Raw genomic sequence first — 25,875 nt, forward strand, 5'->3', positions numbered from 1 at the left:
GCGTGTTCGAGTAGAACAGTAGAGATGGAAGGGGATTGTGCTGGATTGATGAGATCGATTGGTGATATGGGGTTAATGATCAAGCTCCATCTATAACTTGGGGATATCCAATGGTCCATGGTGAACCCAATCTCCCAGCTTCATCCTTCGACAAGTTAACCGTGCCGTGACGACGTCAGTCAACTGCGACAACGTGGTGAACACGTGGCGTTGTATTACCCGGTGCGGCGTGGTTCGATAAACTGAGATCTGGAGCCAAACAAAGAATGGGAAAATGGGAAATATCATGAATGGATGGATCGATGAATTGTGGATCATAGAATAGGATTCATTGTCACACCTGAAGCACAACACTGTATTGTATACGGAATAGGACTCCAGCAGCTTGTTGCCAGCGTAACCAAATGAGATTGATAGATTAGATACAAGTACTCTGTTCTTGCTCAAATCTTTCCTCGCTTCATCAGACTATATATAACATATCTATCCAATTGTCTATCATCTACCACCACTCAGATCTTAGTATTCACTATTCAGTATGGTCAAAAACTCCGAATTGATAGGCAAACAAGCTCCCCCGCTTGAATTACCAAGTATACCAAATGGTGATTTATACAAATTACCTATTGGTGAGAAGGTGAGTTCGAAAGAGTGGATTGATGAGCGATCGGATCAATTCTCATGCTAATTTCCCATATAGCCAATAGCTCTATTCTTTGTGAATAATCATCACTATTTCTCTGCCGAAACAGATCACTGATGTTCTGTTTCGTGATCTTAGTTCCCAGCTGCGAACACACCAGGGTGTACCAAAGAAGCATGTTCGTTCAGAGATGCTCAAACTCAGAATATCGTATTTAAACGGAGTCCCAATCTGTTGGTAGTGGGTATATCAGGTGGTAAGTAATAGTATACTCGATTCAACCTTTCGAACTCTGAATGATTACATATGATTACATCTGATGTTTTTGTTTTCTTGCGTTTGTTGTGTTGTGTTGTGTTGTGTTGTGTTGTGTTTTACTTTACTTTGACTAACATCCTATTCTTGTGATTATAGACGCAACCACCAAACAATCCCTTTTCGCCGACCAATACAATCTCCCTTACCCCATACTTTCCGACGTCGATAACTCAGCTAGGAAGTTATACGGTGTAGGAAAAGCTTTTTTGGGTTTGACGCCAGGACGGGAAACTTTCTTTATCGATGAGAAAGGGATTGTTAAAGGGGTATGTGATAAAGCTTTGGATGTAAAGTGAGTGGTTTATACTTTCATCCTATCATACTGCTTCTCATCCTCTCTGTCTTAGACACAATCTACATTGTGTCTTATCCATCACTAATGGTTGATCTGCCTTACACAGCGCCCATATCAAATTCGTAGAACAGCAATTATTGGAAATAGAAAAATCACAAGCTTCCCAAGCTGGTCATACCGACTAATCTCATTTTCGTGATCTCCAACATCATAAAGGATCTGCTTTAACACACTTTTGTCCAGGATGGATCGATTGCTCACGATTACTAGACTCTTGGATAGATTTGATTTTTCTCCTTCAGGAGAGGATACATATATATATATATTGTGGGTTATATGCATCTATGCAAAAATGAGTTGTGTACCATACTATACTATATACCATCGACAATCTGGCCACCCGCCTGATTCCTGATTTCTTCCTCAGATTTCAAACTTTCACCTTCTGTCGTGGGTCTATTCAATTTCTGACCTGACAAAACTTGTCTCACTTCATCCAAAGAGAGAGTCTCATATTCTACCAAAGCATTGGCGAGCTACAACGAAAGTAAAAGTGATCAGCTCAGTTGAAAAAGGGCTTCAGGGAAACGCTAAAACATACCGTATGTAATTCCTGCTCTCGAGTCTTCAACAGATGCTTAGCCCTGTCCATACTCGTATCCAAGAAACTACCCAACCAGTCCCAATCAGCCTTCGTATTTGTTTCACTTTGAATATACTGATATTGTGACTCACCTCCTGATTTCCGACTCGATCTCATCCTTCTTCTTTCCTGACAAGTACACACTCTCTTCATCACCGTGAGCTACCAATCCAACTTTATCGCTGAACCCGTAGCTCTGCAAGATACGATATCGTAACAATCAGCTCGAGTTCTTCGGGCTTGCTCTAGCTGAACTCACTCTGATCATTCTAGCAGCAACATCCGTAGCTCTCTGCAGATCACTCGAACATCCCGACGTCACATCATCGTGACCAAAGACCATCTCTTCCGCTGCTCTACCTCCTAAAGCCACATCTATCATCGCATTGTATTCTCTACGCGTATAAGAATCTGAAATGATGGGTCAGCTTGGTCGACAGAAGATAGAGGATTCTAAACTCACCTTTATCCTGTTCGGGGAGCTGGAAAGTGATACCCAAGGCCTGACCTCGAGGCATGATGGTGCTATATGATCATCGCATCGACATCAGAGAAGGATCCTTCACAGTCATCAGTCGAATGGGGGACCACACTCACACTTTATGTAAAGGCATAGCGCCTGGCGTATGTAAAGCCACCAGAGCATGTCCACCTTCATGATAAGCTGTCGCACGTTTAGATTCCTCAGTAACGAAGTGTGATCTTCTCTCGGCACCCATCAAGATACGATCTGTTATCCATTCCCGTAAGCTTGACTTTCCGCTCAAGAAACCAAAGCAACCCGCTAGCTCACCTTTAGCCCATTCGAAATGTTTCAATCCTACAGTCTTCGCTCCTTCCCTAGAAGCTTTCACAGCAGCTTGATTAACCAAATTCTGCAAGTCCGCTCCGCTCATACCCGGACATCCTCTGGCGATGATTGAGGGATCTACGTCAACGTCAAAAGCGACTTCTCCCATGTGGTGTTTGAGGATCTCAATTCGACCTCGTACATCAGGAAGACCAACGACGACTGTCAATCAAATAAACGTTAGTTACAGGACCTCTAACGCACGATATCTGGGAACTCACCGTGTCTATCAAATCTACCTGGCCTGGTTAAAGCTTTATCCAAAGATTCAGGAAAGTTGGTAGCGGCAATGATGATGACTCCCTCAGATTGCTCGAAACCGTCCAATTCGACTAACAGTTGATTCAAAGTTTGTTTCATGTAATGCTAGAGGAACAGAACAGCAGATCGAAACCCGAATCAGCAAACTCATGGACCTCGATGATGGAAAGACGTTTCACTTTGAACTTACTTGATCTTTCGCACTTCGCTTAGAACCAATAGCATCCAATTCATCGATGAATACGATAGCAGGAGCCTTCTTTCGAGCAGCAGCGAAAAGTTCCCTAACTCGTTTGGCTAGAACATAGTAGAATCAATGATAATCATCAGCGATGATTCCCAGCTCTTTTCTATCTAGCTTTCGATAGACAATCTCAAGTCACGCAGACGCAAACATTACTCACCTCCAACACCTACGAACATCTCATCAAAGCTACTTCCCGAAGCGAACAAGAAAGGAACATCTGCTTCTCCAGCTACAGCTCTGGCCAACATGGTTTTACCTGTTCCCGGTGGACCAGTGAGTAAAACACCTTTGGGTAATTTACCACCGAGGTTTGAGAATTTTTCGGGGTTTTTAAGGAATTCCACGATTTCTTCTAGTTCCTATTCCAATTCATCCAAACATCATCAGTCTAAAAAAAAATCATAGCATACACACACAAGAAGGGTAGACGACATGAGATTTTATGATGTAATATGAGTTTATCTGGTCTGTCGTACGATCCTAAACTTGTGATTTCCTATCATACCATGTTGGATGGGAAATAGGAATTAGGAGATATCACTCACACTTTTTGCCTCTTCTACACCATGAACATCACTGAATTTGACCACTTTGCCTTCTTCAGGTTCGAATTCCGCCGGACCAGGACCAGCTTTGAGTAATCCCGTATTCTCCATGATCATCGACATGACAGTCAGGATAATGAATCCCCAAAGTAAGAATCCACCTAACCATCTTAGGGCTTTCCATGCATTGGCTTGAGGAGTCGCAGGTGCCATTTGGACGTAGAGAGGATTCAAGGCTGAGCCGGATGTAGACGAGGCAGATGTACCGGATGAAGATGAATTACCAGATGATGAAGAAGAGGAGGAGAGGAAAGATGATAATGGGGAAGAAGTCGAAGTTGTCGATGTGGGAGTTGATTGAGCAGGAGGTGTAGACGAAGATAAGTGAGAAAGAACCGATGTAGAGCTAGGAATACCATTGTTGGAAGGGTTTATCATTGATTCGGACGATATAGTTGAACTTGATGATAATTTCTTCAACAATCCGTCCCTCTTCCTTACCATGGAGGAAGCTTCACCCAATCTACCTACTCTCGCTAACCCATCCAAGAACAAGTTCCACCCTTGTTCATCTTTCAACAAGTTCACACTTCCCACTGTGCCATCTTCACTCTCTTCCAGAGCCATAGCCTGGTAATAAGCTACAAGCCCATTGTATTCCCCTCCATTTGCCAATTCCTTCAAGAGGTCCAGTTGCGCTTCGAGATTCTCTGGAGAATTTTGAGCGGTAGATTCCAATGATGCTATACGAGCTTGAAAAGGGGTGAGAGGAGTGTCGGAATCTATCACTGGTTGAGGAGGTGGAGGTGAAGGAGTAGTAGAAGGGGAAGAGGAAGAGGAAGAGCTGAATATCCCCTTTATAACAGATGAGGTAGTGAGGGGTCGAGAGAAAGGGATGAAAGGTTTGCTTTGGAGCTGTCGATACTTGTGAGCTGTGTTGTCTTTGCACGGGCATGATTTGGACAGGCAGAAAGCTCACTCTGATGGGTATCCTATTGGTTACATGACGAGGTGATCTTAGACACCTTGGACCACCAAAGAAAACGTCCAGCGTATGGACCTGTCGAAGTGCCATGATTTGGCGAGGTCTAAGAAGGTGGAAAGTGAGCTCTTAGAACCTTTTTCCAGGCAGACCGACGATATCGTTAACTCACAGTGAGATACTACTGCACCTATTTTTGAAATGACCTGTATGTCGAACAAAGTGAAATGAAGGTAGAGAAGATCGAAATGATCGATCAAATCGATGAGTTTTGCTTCTTCCTCAGAAAACGAAGAACATTGACGAAGCGGATTAACGGAATCAAATTTCATACTGAATTTTATGGTGGCAGGTGAAGCAGTGTGATTATCCAACCGAAAACAACAGATACCAATGCATTGTTTGATGAGTATGTACAGGATGAACAACATTATCTACAGTGTATAGAAATGCAGCAGGGTCAAATGTGAATAGTGAAATAAAGCAAAAGAATCGAGAAACAGGAGAGGACATCTCGCTAATTATGTGATTGAATATCAATGAAGCTTGATGCCAAAGTCAACAATCAACTCGACCTATCGCCCATACTGGTACATCCCGTTACCGCCCACATATCCGTTACCCACCATATTGCTCCCTCCGTACATCCCCTGACCCCCTGTCCATTGGGGATGTCCCATCATACTGGGGTTCTGCGTTTGAGCCATCTGAGGTGCAGCGCTATAGTGAGCCATATTGGGATTCTGCCAATTAGCCATCTGGTTGTTCCACATCTGCTGAGACCACCATACAGCACATGCCATCGTACCGGGAGGAGCTGGTGGTCCATTATTTCCATACCCACCATGCTTCGCTGTGTATCTCGGATGGTTGGGATTCAGGAATGAATCTGGATTTTCACGCAGGAAGGCTTCTTGATCTTTTGGAGATAATCGAGAGAATGCCAGTGACTATAATATGAGATACAGTAAGCTATTGTATACATTGCTCCGCCATGGATAGCTTACCTCTCTTTCCATTTTCCTCTTTTTCCTGATAAACCACATTACAGCTATCATGATTGCTATACCCAAGATGGCACCGGTAACACCCAAAGCGATAGCCAATTTCTCTCCTTTACTTGCATGATGCGGATCGATGGGTAAATCACTAGGCGTGTGTGTAGATACTTCCGCAAAGACCGTATATCCAGATGATGGAGCAACTGGACCGGGGCTGTAGGTTGGAGCAGGACCGATGGAAAATGTCTGAGTGGCGAAAAAGGATTCTTGTTGTATGATCGGCAAGGTGCACTGGTTATTTGATGTCTAGTCGGTTATGGTAGGTCAGCACGAAAGACATTCGCAGGCCAAAGATGAAATGAATGAGAGAAGGACGCTGCTCAAATAGAGCAGTCATGTTTGACTGTCAGATAGAGAGTTGACTCACCACGTTGACTTGCATGTAAGTCTGATTGATCACAAACATATACCAACCATGTTCCAGAAGGATGAATGGCCAGGCAACAGCGTAGTTCTCCGCTGTAGCTCTAAGTTCGATGCCCGGAACGTTATGAGCAGATCCTGTTATCAATTCCAGGAGAAGTAAGCTCACCCGCATAGTCCATCACTTCCTACTGGTATAGCATCCACCGAAGTTGGATCTTCCGTTCCTATGCTGGGGAATACTGCCACCTGTTTCACTCACTGTAAGCTACTATCGCATCAGAAACCAATGTACTGCTGCCAGCTTACAGTATAGTTGGGGAACACCAATAAAGGCTGCACCACCCTCAACCATCCTCCAGCAGTAGGTGCAGGTCTAGGAACAGGATCGACGAAACCGAAACTATAATTCAAGCCTGTCCAAAAAGCGATCGTCAGTTTTGCTCATCGAAATACGTGAAGTGTGCGACCATCTGACCCGTATAGAGATGTGACCAAGGGTTAGGCATGATCAGTCCCATCTTGTCTGCCAAAGGTATCGGTGTAGTAGCCGGTGTAAGCTTATAGCTTTTTGTCAATGTCTCTGTCTCCTGCTGGTTCTCGTCAGGGTAGACAGTCGTTACTGGAGTTATAGTCACTGTAACTGTTTCTATCTCGTCACCACCTGAAGCTTCTTCTGTCGTGGTCACTTGGTGGTCAGAACCGGTTGCTTCTTCTTCTGTTGCCGCTGGTTGATCATCTTGCCGCTGGAGTAAGGCCGGTGGTGGTGTACGTAGAACGTTGTTCAACGTTGTTTTGGTGGATGTCCGAGCCATTGCCAGTTGTGGATGGATGATGGCCCCGAGTATGATCCCAAGAAGAGCCTGCCGACATCCAGATATCAACATTGTGAATCATGGGTATGTCTGGCTAAGTCGGAAGAAGGATGCATGGAATTAAAAGGAAGTCATAATATCAAAGGTCGTGTATGAGTTTGTATGGATCAACCAACAGATCAACCAACTTTTCACTCAGTTCAAAGTGATCAACCTCCACCTGAGCTGATTTACGTAACTACCGTCTACTCTCAGGAACAAAGGAACGAGGGTGGGAATGACGCAATAAATGCAATGCAATGCCACAAAGTCCAGTCATACGACCATTTCAACCAAATTTAACCCTGCCAATCCTCTCTCTCCTGGGTTGACAACAAACAAACGTTTATCCTTCTGTACTCTTTCTTTCTTTCTCTCCTTCTTCTTCAAACCATCTTTTCCCAGACACAAATCCCAAAGCACAATGTCAAGCATCACAGACGGACTCGTCATCAAGGTGAGCATCTCCCTCTCCACACAGCCAATCCTTACGAGAAAGGCCTCTTGGCGGTATCTCCCTCATCCTTGCCTTCCCCTTTGCCACCATCATCCTGTCGACCCACGATCACTTAGCTAATACTCTGTTCACGTACATAGCTAGTCAACATCGTTGTCTATGCCGTATCACTCGGTTCCAATGTTTACTCGGTCGCTGGACCAGAGGACATGTACGGTTCTAGCAAGGTAACCTACATTACTCCCTCTTAGTAAGTTGTCTCACGTCTATCTCAAAGGAGGATGTCAATGTCATCCTTCGCAACGATGCATCTATTCCAACAACACCCTTTCAATCTCGATATCCAAAGCTAATCCTGTCGGAAATATAGCTACGCATTCTACGTATGGTCCCTTATCCACCTTTTATTACTCGGAACAATAATCTTCCAATTCACCTCCCGAGGCAAAGCCATCATTGTCGATTCCATCTCTTGGAGATTCGCTTTACTCGGTATCTTCAACTCGGTCTACATCTTCTTCTGGTCTAGACATTGGTACATCCTCGCATTCGTCTTATCGCTCTTGGTCTCTGCTACAGTCTCCCAAATCTACTATGTAGTGAAGAGAGATCACTCCGATAGGGAGTCATTGGGAGAGGAGGCTTTCGTTCATCTTCCGTTCTCGCTCTATCATGGATGTGAGTTCCTCGTCTTCCCATCTAGCAACCTGACCCCGACGTTCGCGAGAAGGTTTTGTAGCTGATGATTGTTTGTTTTTGATCTTAGGGACAATCGTCCTAGTCGTCTTATCGCTCTTCGAAGCATTCGGCGTCAACGCACACACCCACAAGGCAGGAATCTGGACCAAGATCTTTGTGTTCCTTGCCTTCGTCTTCCTTGAAACCACCGCTGCGGCCTATGCCTTCGCAAGTAAAGAAGGTGATGCGGCTGGTGCGGCCGCCATCACTTGGGCCTTGTTTGCTATCTGTGAGTGGATCAGCTCATTAGCTGGCCAGGCGTTTTGTTCGTCAAGATCTAACCTGATACATCTGCTTGTTATATAGTCATCCACCAAACTAGCTCCAAGTTTATTCACTGGTCTGCCTTTGCCTTCTTCCTCTTATCTCTCTTGGCAATCATCAAATCTCTGATGTGAGCTCTATATCTGATCTAGATTTTGGGTGAAACAACTAGCTGACACGCCTGTTTGTACAGCGCCACCATCAGAGGATCTGGTACCTTGTTGCACGACGAGGAGAGAGCTCCTCTTGTTTCTGGATCGTCATAGATCCGAATTCAGAAACTGTGAAAAACATTAGTCTATGAATTGCCTCAAGAATGATTGATGAGAAGGAGAAGATTGATAATTGATGGAAGTGTGATTGAAGATAATCGAGATGATGGGGTTCGGTGGAAGGCTAAGAGGGGAAGGCCGCAAGTAAAGACGGGTATGGAAGACTCTAATGGATGAAAGTAGAACTTGACGAGTAATGAATTAATGCAATTGATCGTGTTTTGTCCAGATTTACACTTCAGTGAAGTGAAACAGGTGTTCCTTACTGTTCGTATAATTGATCGATATCTATACTGTAGTGTCTAAGAGCACAAGTGTATCTGATTCATACTTAAACCGATCAATCTACGTATATATAGTTAAAGGCAACATGACATATTGGAGAGTTTGACAATACATATCAATTCACTTTTATCCTCTTACTTCTTCTTTCTCCTTTACTATCACTTAAAGGCGGATCTTTTTGCTTAGCACCTTTCGTACTCGAAGGTTCCGACCTCTTGGTCGCTGACGCTGGTCTTTCTTTCTTCGTTGACTCCCTTTTCGCGATCGGTATCGGCTTTTCAATCGCATCTTCATCACCTTTGCTTTTCTTCGTGGTCGGCGTCGATGATATCGAAGTGGTCTTTGATTTGCCTTTTTGTTTCTGATCAACCAGATCATCCCATCCTCCGTGTTCTCCCAGTTTGACTATACTATCGAAAGCTAGTTGTTCGACGGGCTGGACACCTACTCACCCGACCCGAATATACAGGGGAACAAACAGTCAGACACGACCAGCTTGGGTCGATTGAGGGGAGACGAGTGAAATTGGTAAGAGGACTCACTCAACCTCCCTCGATTGACGAGTTGCATAGACCGTATAGCTTCCAATCCATCTTTACCTATGTACGATATTTCATCTGGTAGACTCGAAGATGATAAAGAAGCGAGATGTTTGATTAGTTGTAGAGTCGGTGGATGAGCGAGACGACGTATAAACTTTACGTCTACCTACGATTCGATTTAAATATCATGTCAGCATAAGGTTGAATGTGTGACCACGAAAAGACCCGTGATCCAAATACTTGACGTGTGTGACTGTACCGAACTGAGACGATGAGTATGACACTTACCATATACCATGTTGGATCATCTTCCTTCGATTTAGGATCATGATACGGATGTTTACTAATTCACACACCATGAATCATCAGCTACAAAATGTCACGTTGGAGTGAGCAGAGTCCATTTGGGACATACGGATCCCAAGCTGTATCTGAATATCCAAATTCGAATCAGACTAAATCAGCTGAGTCGACCCATATACATCGCTCTCGATGATCGATAACTGATTGAATGGATGAGTTAATTGAGACTGACAGTCTGGATATCCTTCTTTGGCTATTTCTGCAATTGCGAACACCCCTAATCACGCAAGATCTTTGTCAGCTTGGGACTTCTACTTCGATCCCGGAGGAGGAAGAGATGAAGCTGACCTGGGACTTTACAATTACTATGGTAGAACAGTACCTAATTCAGATGTCAATGGTTATCATCACCTATCAAACAACGATGAGAGATCGAATTCTAGTGAATAAGCTTACCTGATCACCTAATTTCATACGCTCTTTCATAATCTTCTTCGCTTCGTGATTCCTTACTCCTATCATCGGATTTTAGCGTAAATTACCTTGGCTAGATGAGACATCTGATGATAGGTGTTCCCTTACCGTCCCATGGTGAAGTTCTGATCATCAGATAGTATGATCAGCTTATCAATCCAGAGGTAAAACGGATATGCATCTGATTCTGACCCACCCTATGTTCTCAAAATCATCTACCGAGAACTGGCCAATCACTTGATATCAGCTGACATAATTTGGTATGATTGTAGATCGTATTGAGCCCACCTTTACATCTTTGCCCTTGACTATCCTCGAATCGGGCTCGGCTTTCATCAACCAGGGCATCTTGCTGCTCTTTTATCAATCAGTGTGGTGATATATACATTTTGATTGAAGAGCGGACTGGCGTTCATATCGCTTTTGACGTCAACAAACATCACATCACTGGGATGGCATTTTCGGTGATCGCCGATCGACCAAAGGTATGCGTGCCTGAAGCTAATCAGAACAAATTCCCACGGTTGTCATAGATGCTGTCTTTCGATTATTTTGGATTTGCTCGAGATTACTTGTTATTATTGTTTTGGGACGAAGCAAAGTAAGAGTACTACATTCACTATATCAGTTGGCGATAATCAGTAGGTGGTAGCACCAGCGGTCGGATCCTCAGCCTTTCTCGCAACCTCTCGAACCGATATCCTGGATCAGGAATCCAAATCATTCAAGATGTCCTCAAATCACGTAACCTTTGATGACCATCCTCGTCCTGATGCTCAGCCTGAAGCTGGACCGTCTACTTTCCATTCGGCAGGACCATCTATACATCCCGATAGATTAGCTTTGAACGCCGTACCAGTGGAAGTAAAGAAGAGTAAGAACAAGGTATGTCCGAATGCAATTGCGTCTCTTCCGAGCTTTTGACCGTGAAAACCAGCTGATGTGTTATGCTAAATAATCTAGAGCGAAGCCCAGAAAAATCGAGAGAAGAAGAAATTGAAGAAAAGGAGGAAAATCGAAAAAGCGAAGAAAGCTTCTGCGCCCAAGACGAATAAGAAGGAATGGAAACCTGATCCAGTGCTAGAAGCGCTGAAGAAATCTACAGCTGGTAACGTTGTGACAAATTTGGCGGAGGGTGAAGAGGAAAAGCAGAAAACGCATAAGGACGAAGGAAGCGATGGAGAAGGAAAGGTAGCTGGAACGGTCAACGGGGAAAGTGAGAAAGAAAAAAGACGGCGAGAGAAAAGGGAGAAGAGGGAAAAGCGGGAAAGGAAAGAGAAAAGAAAGCTAGAGAGGGAAGCTAAGCTTAGCGCTACGAGTTCATCTGCTTTACCGGAGACAATACTAGCTGAAGAGTCGCGAGATGGACAAGAGGATGTACCTATGGAAGAAGATTCTCAATCAGCACAAGCAGTAGTGGAGCAGAATGACGATGAAGTAGGATCTGACGCCGGAGAAGAAGAAAAAGAAGAAGACCAAGTAGACAGACAGGCTTCTCCCGAACCCCTCGAGGCCTTCCCATTACCCCGTTCCGCACCTGCCCCAGCACCTGAGATACTGGCGAAACAAGGTTTACCATCTGGTCTGGAAGATGCAGAATTCATTGACCAGTCCCTTCGAATCGGACTAGATGACCTAGAAGCACCTGTCAAGACTGTTTTGGGAGATGTGAAAGAGCTCAAGACGATAAGTGAGAGGATGAAAGGGAAGTTGAGAGATACAGGAGTGGAAGATTTGTTTGCTGGTGAGTGACAATCTCACTCCTTTCGTTTGTGCGCTTCAGAAGGTGATATAACCTGTTTGGTAATTTCACTGCTTTTTATCCATCGTGCTTGTTCTACTCTTCCTTCCTTCTTTTGTCATCACATTATCTGTCCAAATACTGACAACCCTAACAACACTCGAAACAGTCCAAGCTGCCATTCTCCCTCAACTACTCTCCCTTCGCCTCAACCCACTTCCATACGATCGACTGCATGATTATCTGATCTCCGCTCCTACTGGATCAGGTAAAACTCTCGCTTATGCTATACCTATCATCGAGATCCTCTCACAAAGGATAACGACGAGGTTGAGAGCGTTGATAGTGCTTCCGACTAGAGATTTAGTGATTCAAGTTAGGGAAACTTTGGAGGTGCTTGCGAAAGGGACGGGACTGAATGTGAGTCGCATCCCCTAAATAACGTCGGACGACCAGTACGATAAGATGGGGGGATTGTCAAGCGTATATCACTTGAGGGGAAATGTGACTGACTCTTTTGTGCTTGTTTTTGTTTTCACCGTAGATTGGCTCGGTCACAGGCCAACATTCGTTCACACAGGAACAATCTCAGTTAGTTGCTGATATGGAAACTCCGTAAGTATAGTCAAAATACCTCAAGCATCACCCAAAAACACCATCAACTAGCTGACCTATATGTATATGTGTGAATAGTTTGTTAGGCGGATCATCCAAGTTGGATATCCTAATTGCCACTCCAGGTAGATTGATAGATCATTTAACATCTACACCCAATTTCACTTTACAGCATCTACGATTCTTAGTAGGTCTTCTTCTTCCTATCGTCTCTCAATACCACTGTCTCCAACTATACAACCATCAACCAGAGAACCAAACAAAGCTGATTACATCAATTTGACTTGTGATAGATAATAGACGAAGCGGATAGATTGTTAAATCAATCGTTCCAAAATTGGTTATCCCAGGTATTATCATATATCAATCCACCTGATCCACCTAGACCACTGCCTGAGGGCTTTGTAGTGCAGCCTTGGGACAAAGTCGCTCCTTCGTGGATGGAAGGGTTGGGGTTGATAGATAGGAAAGAAGAATGGAATGAACGTCCGCCCGTGACCGTGAGTGAGAATTTTTCTCCGGACAAAAGCAAATATCCTTTCCTTTCCTTTCCACCAATCCATGGCAGAGCACAGCATCATTGTGAAGAGTAAATCAACTGATCATCTACTTTTACTCCCAACGCAGTGTCAAAAACTCTTATTCTCCGCTACTCTCACTCGTGACCCCTCCAAAGTCGCTTCTCTCTCGTTGACCTCACCAAAATACTATATCATCCAATCTACCAACTTACCTTCTATACCATATAACATAGGCGAAACATTCTCTTTCCCTTCTACCCTCTCTGAGAAAATGTTGATCCTTCCTTCTGCGCTAAAACCACTCAACCTCATCCACTTGATCTACTCCACGGAATTCAGTATATCGAATGGTCTGATATTTACCAAATCCGTGGAGAGTTCTCAGAGGTTATTGAATTTGTTACAGTTCTTTAATGATGCGTTTATATCAGGTGGGAAGAAGGTGGTTGTCAAGGGGTATACGGGTGAACTGAAGAGTTCGGAAAGGAAGAGGATATTAAGTGATTTTACCGAGGGGAAGATCAATTTGTAAGTGGATAGTTGTCATTGAATATAAACTTCGAATTATGATTGCTTTCTTAGATTCAGTTGATTCTGTCAGTGTTGATGATGCTAATTTATCAACTCCTTCGTAGACTCGTTTGCTCCGATCTCATAGCTCGAGGGATGGACTTGCCATCGGTCTCCAACGTCATATCGTATGATGTACCGTTGGATATGAGGAAATACGTTCATAGAGTCGGTCGAACAGCCAGAGCAGGAAGGGAAGGAACTGCCTGGACGTTGGTAGAGAAACAGGAGGTGAGCGAGACTGTTTCAAACACTTCTTTTATTTCATGGGCCTACTATGTCAGACCTCAAGACTGATAATGCTGAATTACCATACAGGCTCTGCATTTCAAAGGGATGATGAATACCGCTGGACATCTCAAAGCGATTAGGAAAGTGAAAGTGAAAGAAGATGATTTGAGCGATTATAAAGAAAGTTATGAGGTGAGTGATCGCTCTCTCACAGCTGTATCACACCCGTGCTCCATAAAGAGAGGTTAGCTGATATATCATGATGCCGTGTAGATCGCTATGAAGAGGTTGAAAGACTTTTACGGCAGAGATGCTTAAGACGTCATGTGGACTACTGAAGACTAATGACGGTCGTGTTAGTTCAACTATTTGCATATCATTTCGTACAATGATATCTATTATGGCTTATCAATCGTTATGTCATTATCAACATCCTATACAAGGTAATATACAACATGACTTTATCTGATTTTGGATAATCCAACCTATGAATGAGCAGTGCATCAGCATGCAATACGGCTTGTAGCCAAAGTCATGAATTTTCCATTCTACAACGATCGGGATGAGAGGTAATGTGAATGTTTAAAAACAAGGCGGAATGATGCCAAAAATAAAGGTACTTACAATGATTGGATCTGTTACTTACATTTAGGTCTAACATCAAGTGTATTCTTCACGTTGTAGCCTGATCTTTGTCTCTAAGGTAACTTTGTACCACTTTTTCTATCTCTTCTAAAACAGCTTGAACCTCTCGATTACTGTTGATACTTCCATCTGTATCCGTATCTTTGACTTTTCGCACCAGCTCGTCATGGGTTGACCGTATCTTTTCTGGTAATCCTACACGCACAAGTGTATATGCATCAGATTCTTCCTTGCATACGCTATTCTCGTTAGTACATTGGATCAAGCTAACCTTTCGCAAGTATCATCAATTCCAATCTCCTCTTCCCGGTCTTCAATTCCTCCAAAACCAACCCGCTCTCATTGTCCTTTAGTTTTGGTGTATCCTCATGGGGGACTTTGATGTCGTTGACAGATATCGAGTCTATCAATTGTTCAATCTTGGAGAAAGATTCCTGTAATTCGCCGACGATAGATAAGAGTTGGGGTGTACGGGAATTCAGTTTTGATATCGTATCTCCAGCTGAGAATAGCTATTGTACGCATCATAACAGGGTATATTCAATGTTAAATCAGTAAATTGGTTTGAACCGTATATTGATGTAAATGGGATAGAAGTCTACCTGATGATGATGGTTGTATACTAAACTATGTCTAGATCCTTCCAAATTACCTATATCTATCATCTCACGTGAGTCATATCAGCTATCCATATGAGAAGGATGAATATAAGAAAGCTGATGAAATTGGCTCACCTGAATTCAAGATAGAAGCTTTCTCCATCAATTTCTTCAGATTACACTTCGATATCAGATCTTCATAATATGCAGAAGGGTTGAATGAATTGGAATCTGCGATTTGGTATCAGCTTTCTTGCCGATCGGAGGGGTGCAAGGGAAGTTTGACTAACCTATATCCAGTGGATTTCCGTTTGCAGTATCCACAGGCGAGTCAACAGTCTGACCTGATCCGGGACCTTCCTTGATACCGTAGAAATTCCTAAATTGTTCTCTCCTTGCTTTACGTTGTTCAGCACTGGCAGCGCCAATTGCACTACTTCCTCTCCTCAGTTCCCCTGGGGTTCCTCCGCCAGAATCGGTGAAGGTGCTGATCCTCCTGGGAGGTATCGATCGAGAGGGCATCTCGGAATGCCTTCGCGGTATGGGTGAAGATGACATGTTGCCTACGTGTGTGTGTGATTAAAGTATGATGCTGTATACAAGGGTTGTAGATAATACAGTATCGTATTATGGTCATCCTGTGCTCCGTCAGTGGGATCACGTGACATGCACCCGCACGAGTGAAAACCTTGGATTTCATCTTTTCGAACAACGGGAAAACGACGATGGGCTATATCCACTCGTACTCGTAATCCTTTGTTCATCATCAACCTATACGCAATCGTATACAAACATCAACCCAAACTCATCTTTGTTATCTCTATATATCAGCAGGACTCAAGCAGACCGCTGGTCGAATAAGTAGAACGAATAAAAGCCAAAGATCAAAACGAAAAGGGCCTTTCCCGCATCAACGAAAAAACGACATCACCGTGTCCCGAACCCAAACCACGAAGAACATTACTAAGACATCTACCGTTCCCTTCCCTACATCAACTTGGGAATCATCCGATATCAATCGACCGAGTCCCATACGACCATCCAACAACTCCATAACTATAGACTAGGCTTAGTATAGTATCTCAGCAAATTAGATACATCTCTAGACCCCAATTACACCATGTCCGCCGCCACCCTCCCCCCGCAAGCTTCCACAGCCAATGCCAATGCCCTTGCGGATGCACTCGCGGCGGCTTCCATCTCATCCTCTTCATCGCCTAAACCAGATGACAGCCAGGAACTTGAAGATGGTGAGATCAGAGATGAAGATGATCAAGAACAGGATGATGGCAAGGTGAAGACTGTCTTTGACGATGCCAGTCGATTCAATGTCAAGGTGAGTAATGCACCTCCTTTGCTATGAACGGGGGTGAGTATGGTGTATCAGGCAGTGGTATGGAGGGCGAAGCGTTGTTATCATCCATCTGTTATCTTGTACATCTACTGACACACGTTATTGACCCACCTCGTAGCACCCCCTCTATTCCACCTGGACATTATTCTTCGACTCACCACAATCAAAACTCTTACCCAAGACACCTTCATCCACACCAGCTACTCCCTCAGGAACACATGGTGAGTTGGTATATTCATGCGACTTGGCTTCTGCGGTTCAACCTCAACCACTATACCCGTAATTCTGTCTGGAAATAGAGCATTGCATCGCTGATGTCGTATCTTACATAAACTGCCAGGCGGATGGATGGAAGATATTCGAAAAGTAGTTGCATTCGATTCCGTCGAAGAATTCTGGGGTTTATACAACAACATCATCCCTCCTTCACAATTACCTGGTAAAGCCAATTACTATTTGTTCAAGGTGAGTGATCGGTCAGAATCTCATTTATCAGCAAGGGGCTGTGAGCTGATCCTCTTTCTGTTCAGGACGGTATCATGCCTGCGTGGGAAGACCCAAAGAACAAGAATGGTGGTAAATGGTCGATCCAAGTGCCCAAGGAGAAGAGTAAAGGTGCGATTGATAAGATGTGGCTCTATACCGTGAGTGGTCGCCATCTACTTTGTAGATGTTTCGCACTCTGTTCATGAACATTTAAGTGAAATGATGCTAACCGTCATGGTATTGGAACGTTTATAGATGCTCGCTGCCATCGGTGAGACTTTTGAAACCCCCCTTCCTGGACCAAACGACAAAGAAGCTCCCGCTCCAACTCAATCGGATTTGGTGACTGGTGTAATTGTCTCTTCGAGACCTGCTTTGTGAGTGATGTTGCGTTGGACCAAAGTAGTCGGACAATTGTATGGATCTTGCTAACACTTTGTCTTATTCTTCCCCTTTCTCCGTTGGCACATCGATAAATCAATATACCTATCCGTTGCATCACACCACACTTCACAGCTACCGTATCTCAATCTGGACCCGATCCGCCCCCGACACAGCCCTTACCGACTCTGACCCACTGATGGCTCGGATCCTCACCATCGGTAAACACTTCAAAGTTTCCGTATTGGGATATGAGCTCGATCAGAAGTTGGTCACTGGTGGATTCCAGTCTGAAATCATGTTTGAGAGGTGAGCGCAATACATTTGTTGAGATCGAGGATGACTGATCACTGATCTCAATATCTTGTGTTCCTGTAGTCATAAGGACAGTGAGAAGAAAGGTAACAAGAACAAGATCATCATCTAAGTGAAAGGTCGAATGAGATTGTCATAATCCGAGGAGGATAGCACGAAAGGCTGGGAATATGATATGCAAGGTGGAAAGGTGTTATGTCGATGTGGTCAGGTATTGAAGTTATTTATACTGTTTTCAAGTCTTAATCATCTCCTTATACCATTATTATCTTTATCAAAAGAAGTACCTTGTGCATTTACTTTACAATCATATATGCATATATGCATATGTACAATATTACTAATTTACAATTGTTGGCTGTATATATCCTACAAAGCCCGCGAGATCGAAATACCAGCAAATGCTGATCGTCCTGTACTCGTACAGTAGTATTTACAAATAAATACAAACACAAAAACAAACACAAAATACAACTACACCAGTAGGGTACAAAATCTATTGAATGGGTTTAGTGACCACGGCATGAGGACCACTATGTTACTTCTAACCAGTATAAACTCTCAGCCAACCTTGCACTCCAGCTCGGCAGACCAAACATTTTGGACCCTCACCAACCCCACCTATCTGTCGTCCTATACCATTCCAAGTATCGCTCATAACGATCCTACCACCTTGGACTACACTCTCTTCCTTCCCTTGGTCTTGCTGGGATTGTAAAATCCCTTCAGCCGTATATTCCCCTCCGGGATGATTCTCTACCGGAGGTCTATACCCTCCTAATCCCAATTTCCGAGATTTGGGATGATTCAACGTAGCTCGATAGAGAATCTGATTATAAGGGATCCTCGAGCAGTCCGTCTCTGTCTCTGTCTCCGATTCTGACTGTCGTTCAGATATGTCTGCAGGCAAAAGATCGTTGGATGGTAGAGTTATAGGTGGAGTAGAATACTTGATTTTGGTAGATCGATGGATTAGGAGGGGAGCACAGATGTAGCATAGATTTAGATGACAACCTATAAGTATGTGTCAGCTTGGGGATAACAAGTTGGGTCTCATCATGTCTGATTTCTTTTGATATAAGATAAGATGTATCGAGTTGAGATAGACTTACAAGGTAATAATACAGCAGAAGGCGGTCTATCAAGACATAAGAGACATAAAGGATAAGGTCGTTCGTGGTTCGTCTCCTTTTCCTTCTTCTTGTTCACAATCTGATTATCGTACTTGGATACTACCACCTCATCTTCAGGTGGTGTATCATCTAGTATGGTAGAATCGTCAGATTCTACTGAAGATGATAGAGCAGGCAATGGTGAATCCGCTATGGTGGTAGGAGTAGGACTAGTTGAGGTTGGAATGGCACGAGATCGTCTGGCTGTATCTAGCTCTGAACCTATACAAGATAAGTCGAAAGAGCTCATCTTGGATACAGATCTGCAGGCTGTCGGCAGGACATAAATGAGGAAGGGTCCATATGCTTCTGATGACCTATCATGGTGCTTGTATTTGTATTATACGAGTATAGTGCATGTGTTGTAACAAAGTTGTGGTCATGTGTTCAGTGTTGATGATGAGTCACGTAGCTGGAATGATCACCGGTTAAAAGGGTACTAAGTACTAACCACCCTCCACTCTCCCTTGTGCTCTGTTCAGGTGGCGATACCACTTGTGACAAATCTCATGTCAAAAGATGTTATATGCTGTGTTATGATATGTGAAAGATACTCCGCTCTTCCTCAGTAGCGTAAATAAGGCCCAGACCCACATTGTTGAAACATGGAAGATAGAAGATGGTCTGGTAGGACAATTGTGAGATATTTCAAAGTACGACTAGTCAAGATTACCTTCTTATCTTCTGCACTCTTTGCACTTTGCCACCATGGACAGTGTGGATGGAATGGTATGGTTTGGTATATATGGTATATATGGTATATATGGTATAAAACATCCATGTATACTGAGCGTCTCATTCTATCTTCTCCAAATCTTCTCTACAACAACTTACTGACTCAATATGACTCACCCGAACCTGACCCCTCCTGATACAATGAATGACACCCCTTCTTCACCCTCACCTACCAGACAAGACTCCACCTCCGGAGTTGATAACAACAGTACAGGATCTTTACCAGTATCATACTCCAAATCCAGTGAGCTTATCGGAGAAACGAGATTCCTCAAATACAGACCCGTTCCATCTAAGATGCAAAAACGTTTTGGAAATTCACAAGGGTTATTACCCTCATCCTCAACCTTCGTTCCCTCCTCAGATAGTATGGATGAATATTCAAACGGGGTTTGGAATATGATGCTCAAAAGGGTATATTCACATATACTTCCACGTCGTCATCCACCATTCGAGGTAATACCAAGATGACTCTCACCGCTCCCAAGGCCGATGCATGGATGAGAGCCGTCGAACATCCCACTTTCCCCAGTGAAGAGGACTTGAAAGTGATTGAAGGTACGAAAGAAGCAAAGGTCATCCGAAAGAAAAGGGCGTTGGTAGGGGTGATCAAAGATATTTTAGAAGAGGACGGAGTATCGATTCAAGATGCTGTTAAGACTTACCGAGAGTCGTCGGAAGAGAACCAGGATGATTGGGATTGGAATCTGTATTCGTTCGCTGATTAGGACATCGAGACATGTCTTGTTTCAGTTTGAATTCCTGATGCTTGATGAGGATATGATTCTTGATTATGGATGCACAGAGAATATGATACAGAACATCTGGTCTTTTGATCGTTCCCATGACCAGTCTCATGGAAGAGTAGTGTACATGTATGAACATGAGTATATTCATCATCTGTCCCGATCGGATATCCTTTGAGCATCGGAAGTTCAGAATGCTGTGCGACTAACAACAATTTCAAGACTGATATGATGCTCAAGCATACTATTTATGCATTTGTTGCTATTCCCATAATGGAACCGTTGTCTCTCCATACATTCTATATCTGATTTGAACTCCATATAGTGATTCGTTCTACCACATCAGAAATCAGAGTTCGGCTCGAAATGATGTCTACAGATACTAGATCACCCTCATCCTCACCTCCATCCGACAAAGCGTCTTCAACAGAATTGGGAGAAAGTCTGCCGGTTCAATATGCTCGGTCAAAGTCAAGGGATTACATCGAGACTCAATGGGGAAGCATCATCGCTTTATCTGATGAACAAGCTAGAATCGCCAAGGGTATGAGAAGGACTGAGTCTGGTACTGGCTATGGCTTAGAAGTAGAATCTCATTCAAAGATTGAGTCGAAGAATGCGATTGATAGTGAGAATGATTCTCAGTCTCTACAAAGTGGCGAGAACACCCTGGGCACCAGCGATCATCCACACAGGCATCCTTCCTATGTAGTCAGAACCACTTGCCCAAGTAAGATGCAACAACGAAGAGCACAACAGATGATTAACGTCCAGAGGGTCGAAAATAGAAACAAACATCTAACTCGATCACGAGCTCAGATTCAGAAAGATTCATTCTACTCCGATAATTCAACCCTTGACGGTCATAGTGATCATGATGTCAACACTGCGGTTACTTCTAGTAATTCCGGTAAGAATTATAAGATCGGAGATAGAGAAATGAAAGCATTGTTGAAAAGTTAATCTTGATGAAGATCTGGATGTTAGTATTAGTATTGTTGTAGTACAACAATGATCGCTCAATCTTACTTCCTTCGCTTAAGTATTTTAATATCAAAATAATATTCTGATCAGAAATACTGTACATATATCTTGTATATCTTATACCAAGAAAATCTCATATGCTACATATTGTCTATAATCAAACAATCATACCTATCAAGCACCTACAGAACCGAGTACCACACCGATTAAACCTGATAACTTTCCGAACTATCTCTAACATCTTTCGCCTCACTGCGTATCTGACCTTGCCATACACCCAACTCCATACCCATCTCCCAACCTACTCTTTCTTCTTCGTCGTCACCATACCGCTGTTGATCCTGCTTATGCTGCTGTTCCGGAGGGATAGGCATCTGAATTATCACTCCCATCTGCACTGGTTCACCTGCAGATACGTTTCTATCGACTTGCGTGATTTGTGGGACTGGGACTTCTGAGGGTGAAGGTGATGATCGTTGACGGAAGCCGAATAGTGGTCTGGGGGAGGATATCTCAGGTGGGTTGGAGGATGTGGAAGGTGGTGGAGAGGAGAGAAGAAGGGATTGGATGGATATTGGCTGCGGTTAAATGACCCATTGATTAGCATAATATCATCGAATAAGAACATCTGGGTCGGATAGTATAATATTTGTCGAAAATGTTTTGAAGCAAATATGCTTTTCTCAGACCTTCCCAAGAACGGCAATCGCAGATCAACATGATCCATCTCACTTACCTCAGCACTATCCAGCCCATCCTGCAACCTATTCTCGTTTTCCCAAACCACACAATCGTAAATCTTAGGTTTCAGCTTCAACTTTTCCTTATCCCTTTCCCTCTCTCTACGTCTATTCATCTCACTCTCCAGATTACCCAATCTGTCAAATCCTTCTGAAGTCCAGGTTGCTAATCCCGCCAGACGCCAATATGGATCAATGACTGGTTGAGGAATCGGTTCGCCTCTTGCTAAAGCAATTTGAGTGGCTGTTCGATAACGCCTTCTCATCCTTACTGCTCTCAAAGCCAGACATCCCGCGAGAATGAGGAGGACTACTAGGATACCGAGGAACTGTAGTTGGATAGATCAGCCTATTGCCTTATGCATTCATGCTTGGTACCACCATGAAGACGAACGGCGGATCGGGACGAGTCTGAAATGCAATTGACAGAATGGTGATGCGCAGTAAGGCAAATTCTTCCCACACTGAACTAATCATCCCATGCCAGACAATCATACATCCGCTCATCGCCTTCGGCTGAATCTCCATTTGAGTCCTTACCATCACTTTACCCCGAGTACACAATCGAAAGACGACAATAGCACACTCACAACCAGATAGTAAACATTCGGACTACCTGTCCTATCATCATCACTATTACCCCTTGATCCACTCTGAGTAGGAAACAATCCCCTCGTACTACTCGCTTCTCCACTTTCGGTGGCTGTTCCCGCGAAGAGGGGCGTGTCGGATGTAGAGCTGGTACTCATCGCATTGGGATTATATCCTAAGTTCTTTCTCTGTAAAGTGGAATTAGAGGGGCCGGTAAGTCCAGATGTGGATGAGATTGCAGACGGCCCCGATCTGGGTGGAAGTTGAGAAACCAGTTTGCCTATAGCTACACTAGGTTGGTTCTGAGCAGAGTGTTCTTCTGAGTCGAGTGAGAAAATTTGTCGAATGGATGAACGATCTTTTGATTATGGAAGATGACCAAAGGGAATTGGATATTTGCGATTGGTTTTGGTTTGCTGATATTGGTAATCGGCGGTTTCAAGATGTCTTAAACTGATTTATTCAAGGTATGTACAACAACAAGATAGTGCAGTAAGTATAGGTATGTTGATATTTGTTTGAATGGGTAACGATGGTATTCTTTCAAGAAATGCGAGATGGGATACATGTATAAATAAGTTGAAAGCGAATAGATGAACGAGTGAGAATGACGAATTTAACTCTTGAAACGAAAACAACGTAAAGTGGCAAACACCTACGAGTGCACCTTAAATCCCCAAAGCGATGAGGGCAGTCCAGACACATCATTGACATATGCATATATACAACAACTCTTGTTATTATTATTACTATCATCGCGATGATCCATAGATCAGGGATTTATGATATGCAATGAATCATACATAGTTGATAGACAGATTCACACTGACTGGTAAAGCCGGATCAGTAACCACAATACCTTCTTCATCCCCTAACAAATCGACAAGCAATTTATCAAGATTCGGTTTAGTAGCTTCGTATACGTCTGAAGGTGATGGCCAGAACAGTGCGCCTTTTGAATATGATAAAGAAGGTTTGGAAATTTGCCTGTGGCATGACATCAGCATCGATCAGCCCAATATCTTACGAGAAAGTCGGGGTAGCAAGCTTTCGGAAGCGCAGTGTCCTTACAGACCGATCTAGCAAATCACTTGTAACAGGGCTTGATGGAAGTTCATGAGGTATAAAATCACTCACAGATCCTGTCTATTCGTCAGACTTTCGATAAACCTCTCCAAAGTCCAGTCTTTACCCGCATCGGCAGTCAAGCTTTCTCCACCGCAAACTGGACATTCAGGTCGTTTCTCATGTTCGAAAGTATATGTATACACCGAATCATTGCCGACATACTGAAAACATAAGCAATGTCATGTCAGCTGGCTGATCGCTAGCCTCATCTACCTCCAGCTCACCATCATGTAATTGTTGAGGTAAGGAGCGCAAGCCGTAGCTATCTTAAGCGCTTCATTGCAGCATGAAGCTAAATAGTAAAACAGCTCAGCTTTCGAACGTCTACAATCTAGCTATGAATGACTGACCTGCTATGATGGCATTGGTACTCGCTATAGCAGGGATGATATTCTTGACTACACCCTGAGTTAGAGCCCAAGTAACACCTTCGATCTTGAATTGAGCTGCTCGGGCGGATGCTTGTTGGTATAACCATTCTATGTGATCGGGATCATCCGTATCTAGCTTTTTGTCTGGATACGAAAGATCAGTTGTTCAGCTATGTACCAACGGTACGAGGGACGCAGCTGAAAGCTACGTACCCTTATGCACCTTAGGCCATTCTAGTACACTTGCCCATTCTATACAGTGTTCAGGTAATCGAGGTGTATTGGCGATGGTACATATAGGGAATGCAGTGGGAGGAGTGAGCATGTCGATCTATTACAAGTAACACGAACAATTGTCAGCGGCTTCCATTGCGACGATTCAGAGGAAGGTTTATCTGACCTACCGAACATTCATAACAGGATGTGACAGTAGGTAAAATAACTCTAGCTTGACCCTTGAATCCCTCTGTACCACCATCAATCAAAGGTTTCAATTGTTCTTCATCCTCTTGAGCCATCTGTACGAGAGTAGCGTTGATCCATCTCCTAGCCGATATACTGTCTAAGCCAGCTACGACAATGTTGAATTGCTCGTAAAATGATAAAGGATGATCCTGGATTTTTCCATGATACCTAAGAACAGATGAACTCAGCTTACGATCGCCTTATGAAGAGGGAACAGGATGTAATCAGCTGAGGTGTGATGACCTACGGAGTAACTTTGACACCTGGAACTCTACTCATGACGAATTCTGCAGCCACGAGAGCTTTCGATTTACCTACATCTGATTCCCTATGTAACATGTTGTGTAAGCTTGATCCTTGCTTGACGCGGATCAGTGGCTAACCTGAATAGGAATTGACGATTGAGATTCGAGATATCGATAGTGTCCATATCAATCACATGAATATCATTGAATCCAGCTAGTTTCATGATATCATCAGCTTGTCAGCCATAGCTTGAAACTACCCAGCAAGCTGACTTACTTAAAGCAAGGTTCTGTAAGATCTCACACCCCAGCCCTCCCGCACCGATTACCAATATCTTACTCTGATTTCTCAGGAAGTCTTTCGTCTTGGCGAATTATTATATCAGCTGTCTAGGACTCCTGCATAGCGTGCTGAGCTGACTTACACCTTGCCCACCTTCGAACCTCTCATCGGTCCATGGTCCTCTCCTATCGAGGATCTTATCGATGCTGGCGAACCTACTTTCATCCGCGAGATAGGAAGCGAGCTTCGAGCTTGACGCGACTCCGTTTGGTATGCCGTTATGGACTGCTGCTGTCATTGTCGAGGGTACCAGTTGTGTCGCAGTTGAAGAGGAAGAGGGAAAGGGAGAGGGAGAGGGAGATATGGTGTAGAAGTTGAGGTGAGCAGATGAGGGCCCCCTGCCAAGCGGAGTGAGCTCAGATCTCCGCTGCAACATATCACGTGATCTTTGAGATTTCTGTTTTCATGACCATCCGGTCCAGTTCCATCATTGTTCGTTCAACTGTTGATCTGGATGATTGTCATGTATAGCAAGAATATCATCCATACGCAGCGACCGA

The 25,875-nt window shown here is 43.7% G+C and overlaps 13 protein-coding genes across 13 annotated transcripts; 6 read left to right on the forward strand and 7 right to left on the reverse strand.

The window, feature by feature from the left end:
* Positions 1–538: 538 nt before the first annotated feature.
* On the forward strand, positions 539–1,441 carry V865_005178 (uncharacterized protein; the record flags this gene model as incomplete). The annotated part of the gene is made up of 5 exons (XM_066228951.1): positions 539–637; positions 701–718; positions 782–899; positions 1,058–1,253; positions 1,363–1,441. The coding sequence occupies 5 exons, from the start codon at positions 539–541 to the stop codon at positions 1,439–1,441; spliced, it is 510 nt and encodes a 169-aa protein (XP_066085048.1).
* Positions 1,442–1,630: 189 nt separating this feature from the next.
* V865_005179 (uncharacterized protein) lies at positions 1,631–4,877 on the reverse strand (the record flags this gene model as incomplete). Its single annotated transcript, XM_066228952.1, has 12 exons — positions 1,631–1,792; positions 1,858–1,924; positions 1,992–2,095; positions 2,159–2,310; positions 2,363–2,424; positions 2,497–2,629; positions 2,693–2,911; positions 2,971–3,115; positions 3,201–3,307; positions 3,415–3,616; positions 3,803–4,717; positions 4,782–4,877. The coding sequence occupies 12 exons, from the start codon at positions 4,875–4,877 to the stop codon at positions 1,631–1,633; spliced, it is 2,364 nt and encodes a 787-aa protein (XP_066085049.1).
* A 482-nt stretch (positions 4,878–5,359) lies between these two features.
* V865_005180 (uncharacterized protein) lies at positions 5,360–7,023 on the reverse strand (the record flags this gene model as incomplete). Its single annotated transcript, XM_066228953.1, has 6 exons — positions 5,360–5,734; positions 5,792–6,091; positions 6,213–6,312; positions 6,378–6,457; positions 6,518–6,624; positions 6,687–7,023. The coding sequence occupies 6 exons, from the start codon at positions 7,021–7,023 to the stop codon at positions 5,360–5,362; spliced, it is 1,299 nt and encodes a 432-aa protein (XP_066085050.1).
* Positions 7,024–7,486: 463 nt separating this feature from the next.
* V865_005181 (uncharacterized protein) lies at positions 7,487–8,787 on the forward strand (the record flags this gene model as incomplete). The annotated part of the gene is made up of 6 exons (XM_066228954.1): positions 7,487–7,519; positions 7,660–7,769; positions 7,890–8,197; positions 8,286–8,486; positions 8,564–8,651; positions 8,715–8,787. The coding sequence occupies 6 exons, from the start codon at positions 7,487–7,489 to the stop codon at positions 8,785–8,787; spliced, it is 813 nt and encodes a 270-aa protein (XP_066085051.1).
* A 406-nt stretch (positions 8,788–9,193) lies between these two features.
* Positions 9,194–10,745, reverse strand: V865_005182 (uncharacterized protein; the record flags this gene model as incomplete). The annotated part of the gene is made up of 10 exons (XM_066228955.1): positions 9,194–9,522; positions 9,621–9,786; positions 9,909–9,963; positions 10,036–10,051; positions 10,156–10,200; positions 10,272–10,305; positions 10,380–10,438; positions 10,506–10,522; positions 10,594–10,622; positions 10,686–10,745. The coding sequence occupies 10 exons, from the start codon at positions 10,743–10,745 to the stop codon at positions 9,194–9,196; spliced, it is 810 nt and encodes a 269-aa protein (XP_066085052.1).
* A 381-nt stretch (positions 10,746–11,126) lies between these two features.
* On the forward strand, positions 11,127–14,393 carry V865_005183 (uncharacterized protein; the record flags this gene model as incomplete). Its single annotated transcript, XM_066228956.1, has 10 exons — positions 11,127–11,282; positions 11,361–12,141; positions 12,308–12,558; positions 12,683–12,753; positions 12,832–12,940; positions 13,047–13,253; positions 13,381–13,802; positions 13,910–14,075; positions 14,163–14,267; positions 14,349–14,393. 10 exons carry the CDS (start codon positions 11,127–11,129, stop codon positions 14,391–14,393), a joined length of 2,313 nt encoding a protein of 770 aa, XP_066085053.1.
* Positions 14,394–14,748: 355 nt separating this feature from the next.
* Positions 14,749–15,877, reverse strand: V865_005184 (uncharacterized protein; the record flags this gene model as incomplete). The annotated part of the gene is made up of 5 exons (XM_066228957.1): positions 14,749–14,915; positions 14,992–15,232; positions 15,323–15,378; positions 15,455–15,550; positions 15,610–15,877. 5 exons carry the CDS (start codon positions 15,875–15,877, stop codon positions 14,749–14,751), a joined length of 828 nt encoding a protein of 275 aa, XP_066085054.1.
* A 562-nt stretch (positions 15,878–16,439) lies between these two features.
* Positions 16,440–17,967, forward strand: V865_005185 (uncharacterized protein; the record flags this gene model as incomplete). Its single annotated transcript, XM_066228958.1, has 7 exons — positions 16,440–16,655; positions 16,792–16,894; positions 17,014–17,138; positions 17,204–17,317; positions 17,415–17,536; positions 17,676–17,849; positions 17,919–17,967. 7 exons carry the CDS (start codon positions 16,440–16,442, stop codon positions 17,965–17,967), a joined length of 903 nt encoding a protein of 300 aa, XP_066085055.1.
* A 432-nt stretch (positions 17,968–18,399) lies between these two features.
* Positions 18,400–19,277, reverse strand: V865_005186 (uncharacterized protein; the record flags this gene model as incomplete). The annotated part of the gene is made up of 2 exons (XM_066228959.1): positions 18,400–18,869; positions 18,968–19,277. The coding sequence occupies 2 exons, from the start codon at positions 19,275–19,277 to the stop codon at positions 18,400–18,402; spliced, it is 780 nt and encodes a 259-aa protein (XP_066085056.1).
* A 593-nt stretch (positions 19,278–19,870) lies between these two features.
* Positions 19,871–20,490, forward strand: V865_005187 (uncharacterized protein; the record flags this gene model as incomplete). The annotated part of the gene is made up of 2 exons (XM_066228960.1): positions 19,871–20,176; positions 20,251–20,490. 2 exons carry the CDS (start codon positions 19,871–19,873, stop codon positions 20,488–20,490), a joined length of 546 nt encoding a protein of 181 aa, XP_066085057.1.
* A 384-nt stretch (positions 20,491–20,874) lies between these two features.
* Positions 20,875–21,471, forward strand: V865_005188 (uncharacterized protein; the record flags this gene model as incomplete). The annotated part of the gene is made up of 1 exon (XM_066228961.1): positions 20,875–21,471. One exon carries the CDS (start codon positions 20,875–20,877, stop codon positions 21,469–21,471), a length of 597 nt encoding a protein of 198 aa, XP_066085058.1.
* Positions 21,472–21,698: 227 nt separating this feature from the next.
* V865_005189 (uncharacterized protein) lies at positions 21,699–22,981 on the reverse strand (the record flags this gene model as incomplete). The annotated part of the gene is made up of 3 exons (XM_066228962.1): positions 21,699–22,070; positions 22,229–22,561; positions 22,823–22,981. 3 exons carry the CDS (start codon positions 22,979–22,981, stop codon positions 21,699–21,701), a joined length of 864 nt encoding a protein of 287 aa, XP_066085059.1.
* Positions 22,982–23,620: 639 nt separating this feature from the next.
* V865_005190 (uncharacterized protein) lies at positions 23,621–25,613 on the reverse strand (the record flags this gene model as incomplete). Its single annotated transcript, XM_066228963.1, has 10 exons — positions 23,621–23,810; positions 23,961–24,112; positions 24,176–24,243; positions 24,302–24,466; positions 24,536–24,653; positions 24,727–24,955; positions 25,035–25,115; positions 25,171–25,246; positions 25,310–25,397; positions 25,458–25,613. 10 exons carry the CDS (start codon positions 25,611–25,613, stop codon positions 23,621–23,623), a joined length of 1,323 nt encoding a protein of 440 aa, XP_066085060.1.
* Positions 25,614–25,875: the final 262 nt, after the last annotated feature.

This window comes from Kwoniella europaea, chromosome 1, assembly GCF_036810445.1.
Source record: "Kwoniella europaea PYCC6329 chromosome 1, complete sequence".
In the NCBI taxonomy this organism is placed as follows: Eukaryota; Fungi; Basidiomycota; class Tremellomycetes; order Tremellales; family Cryptococcaceae; genus Kwoniella; species Kwoniella europaea.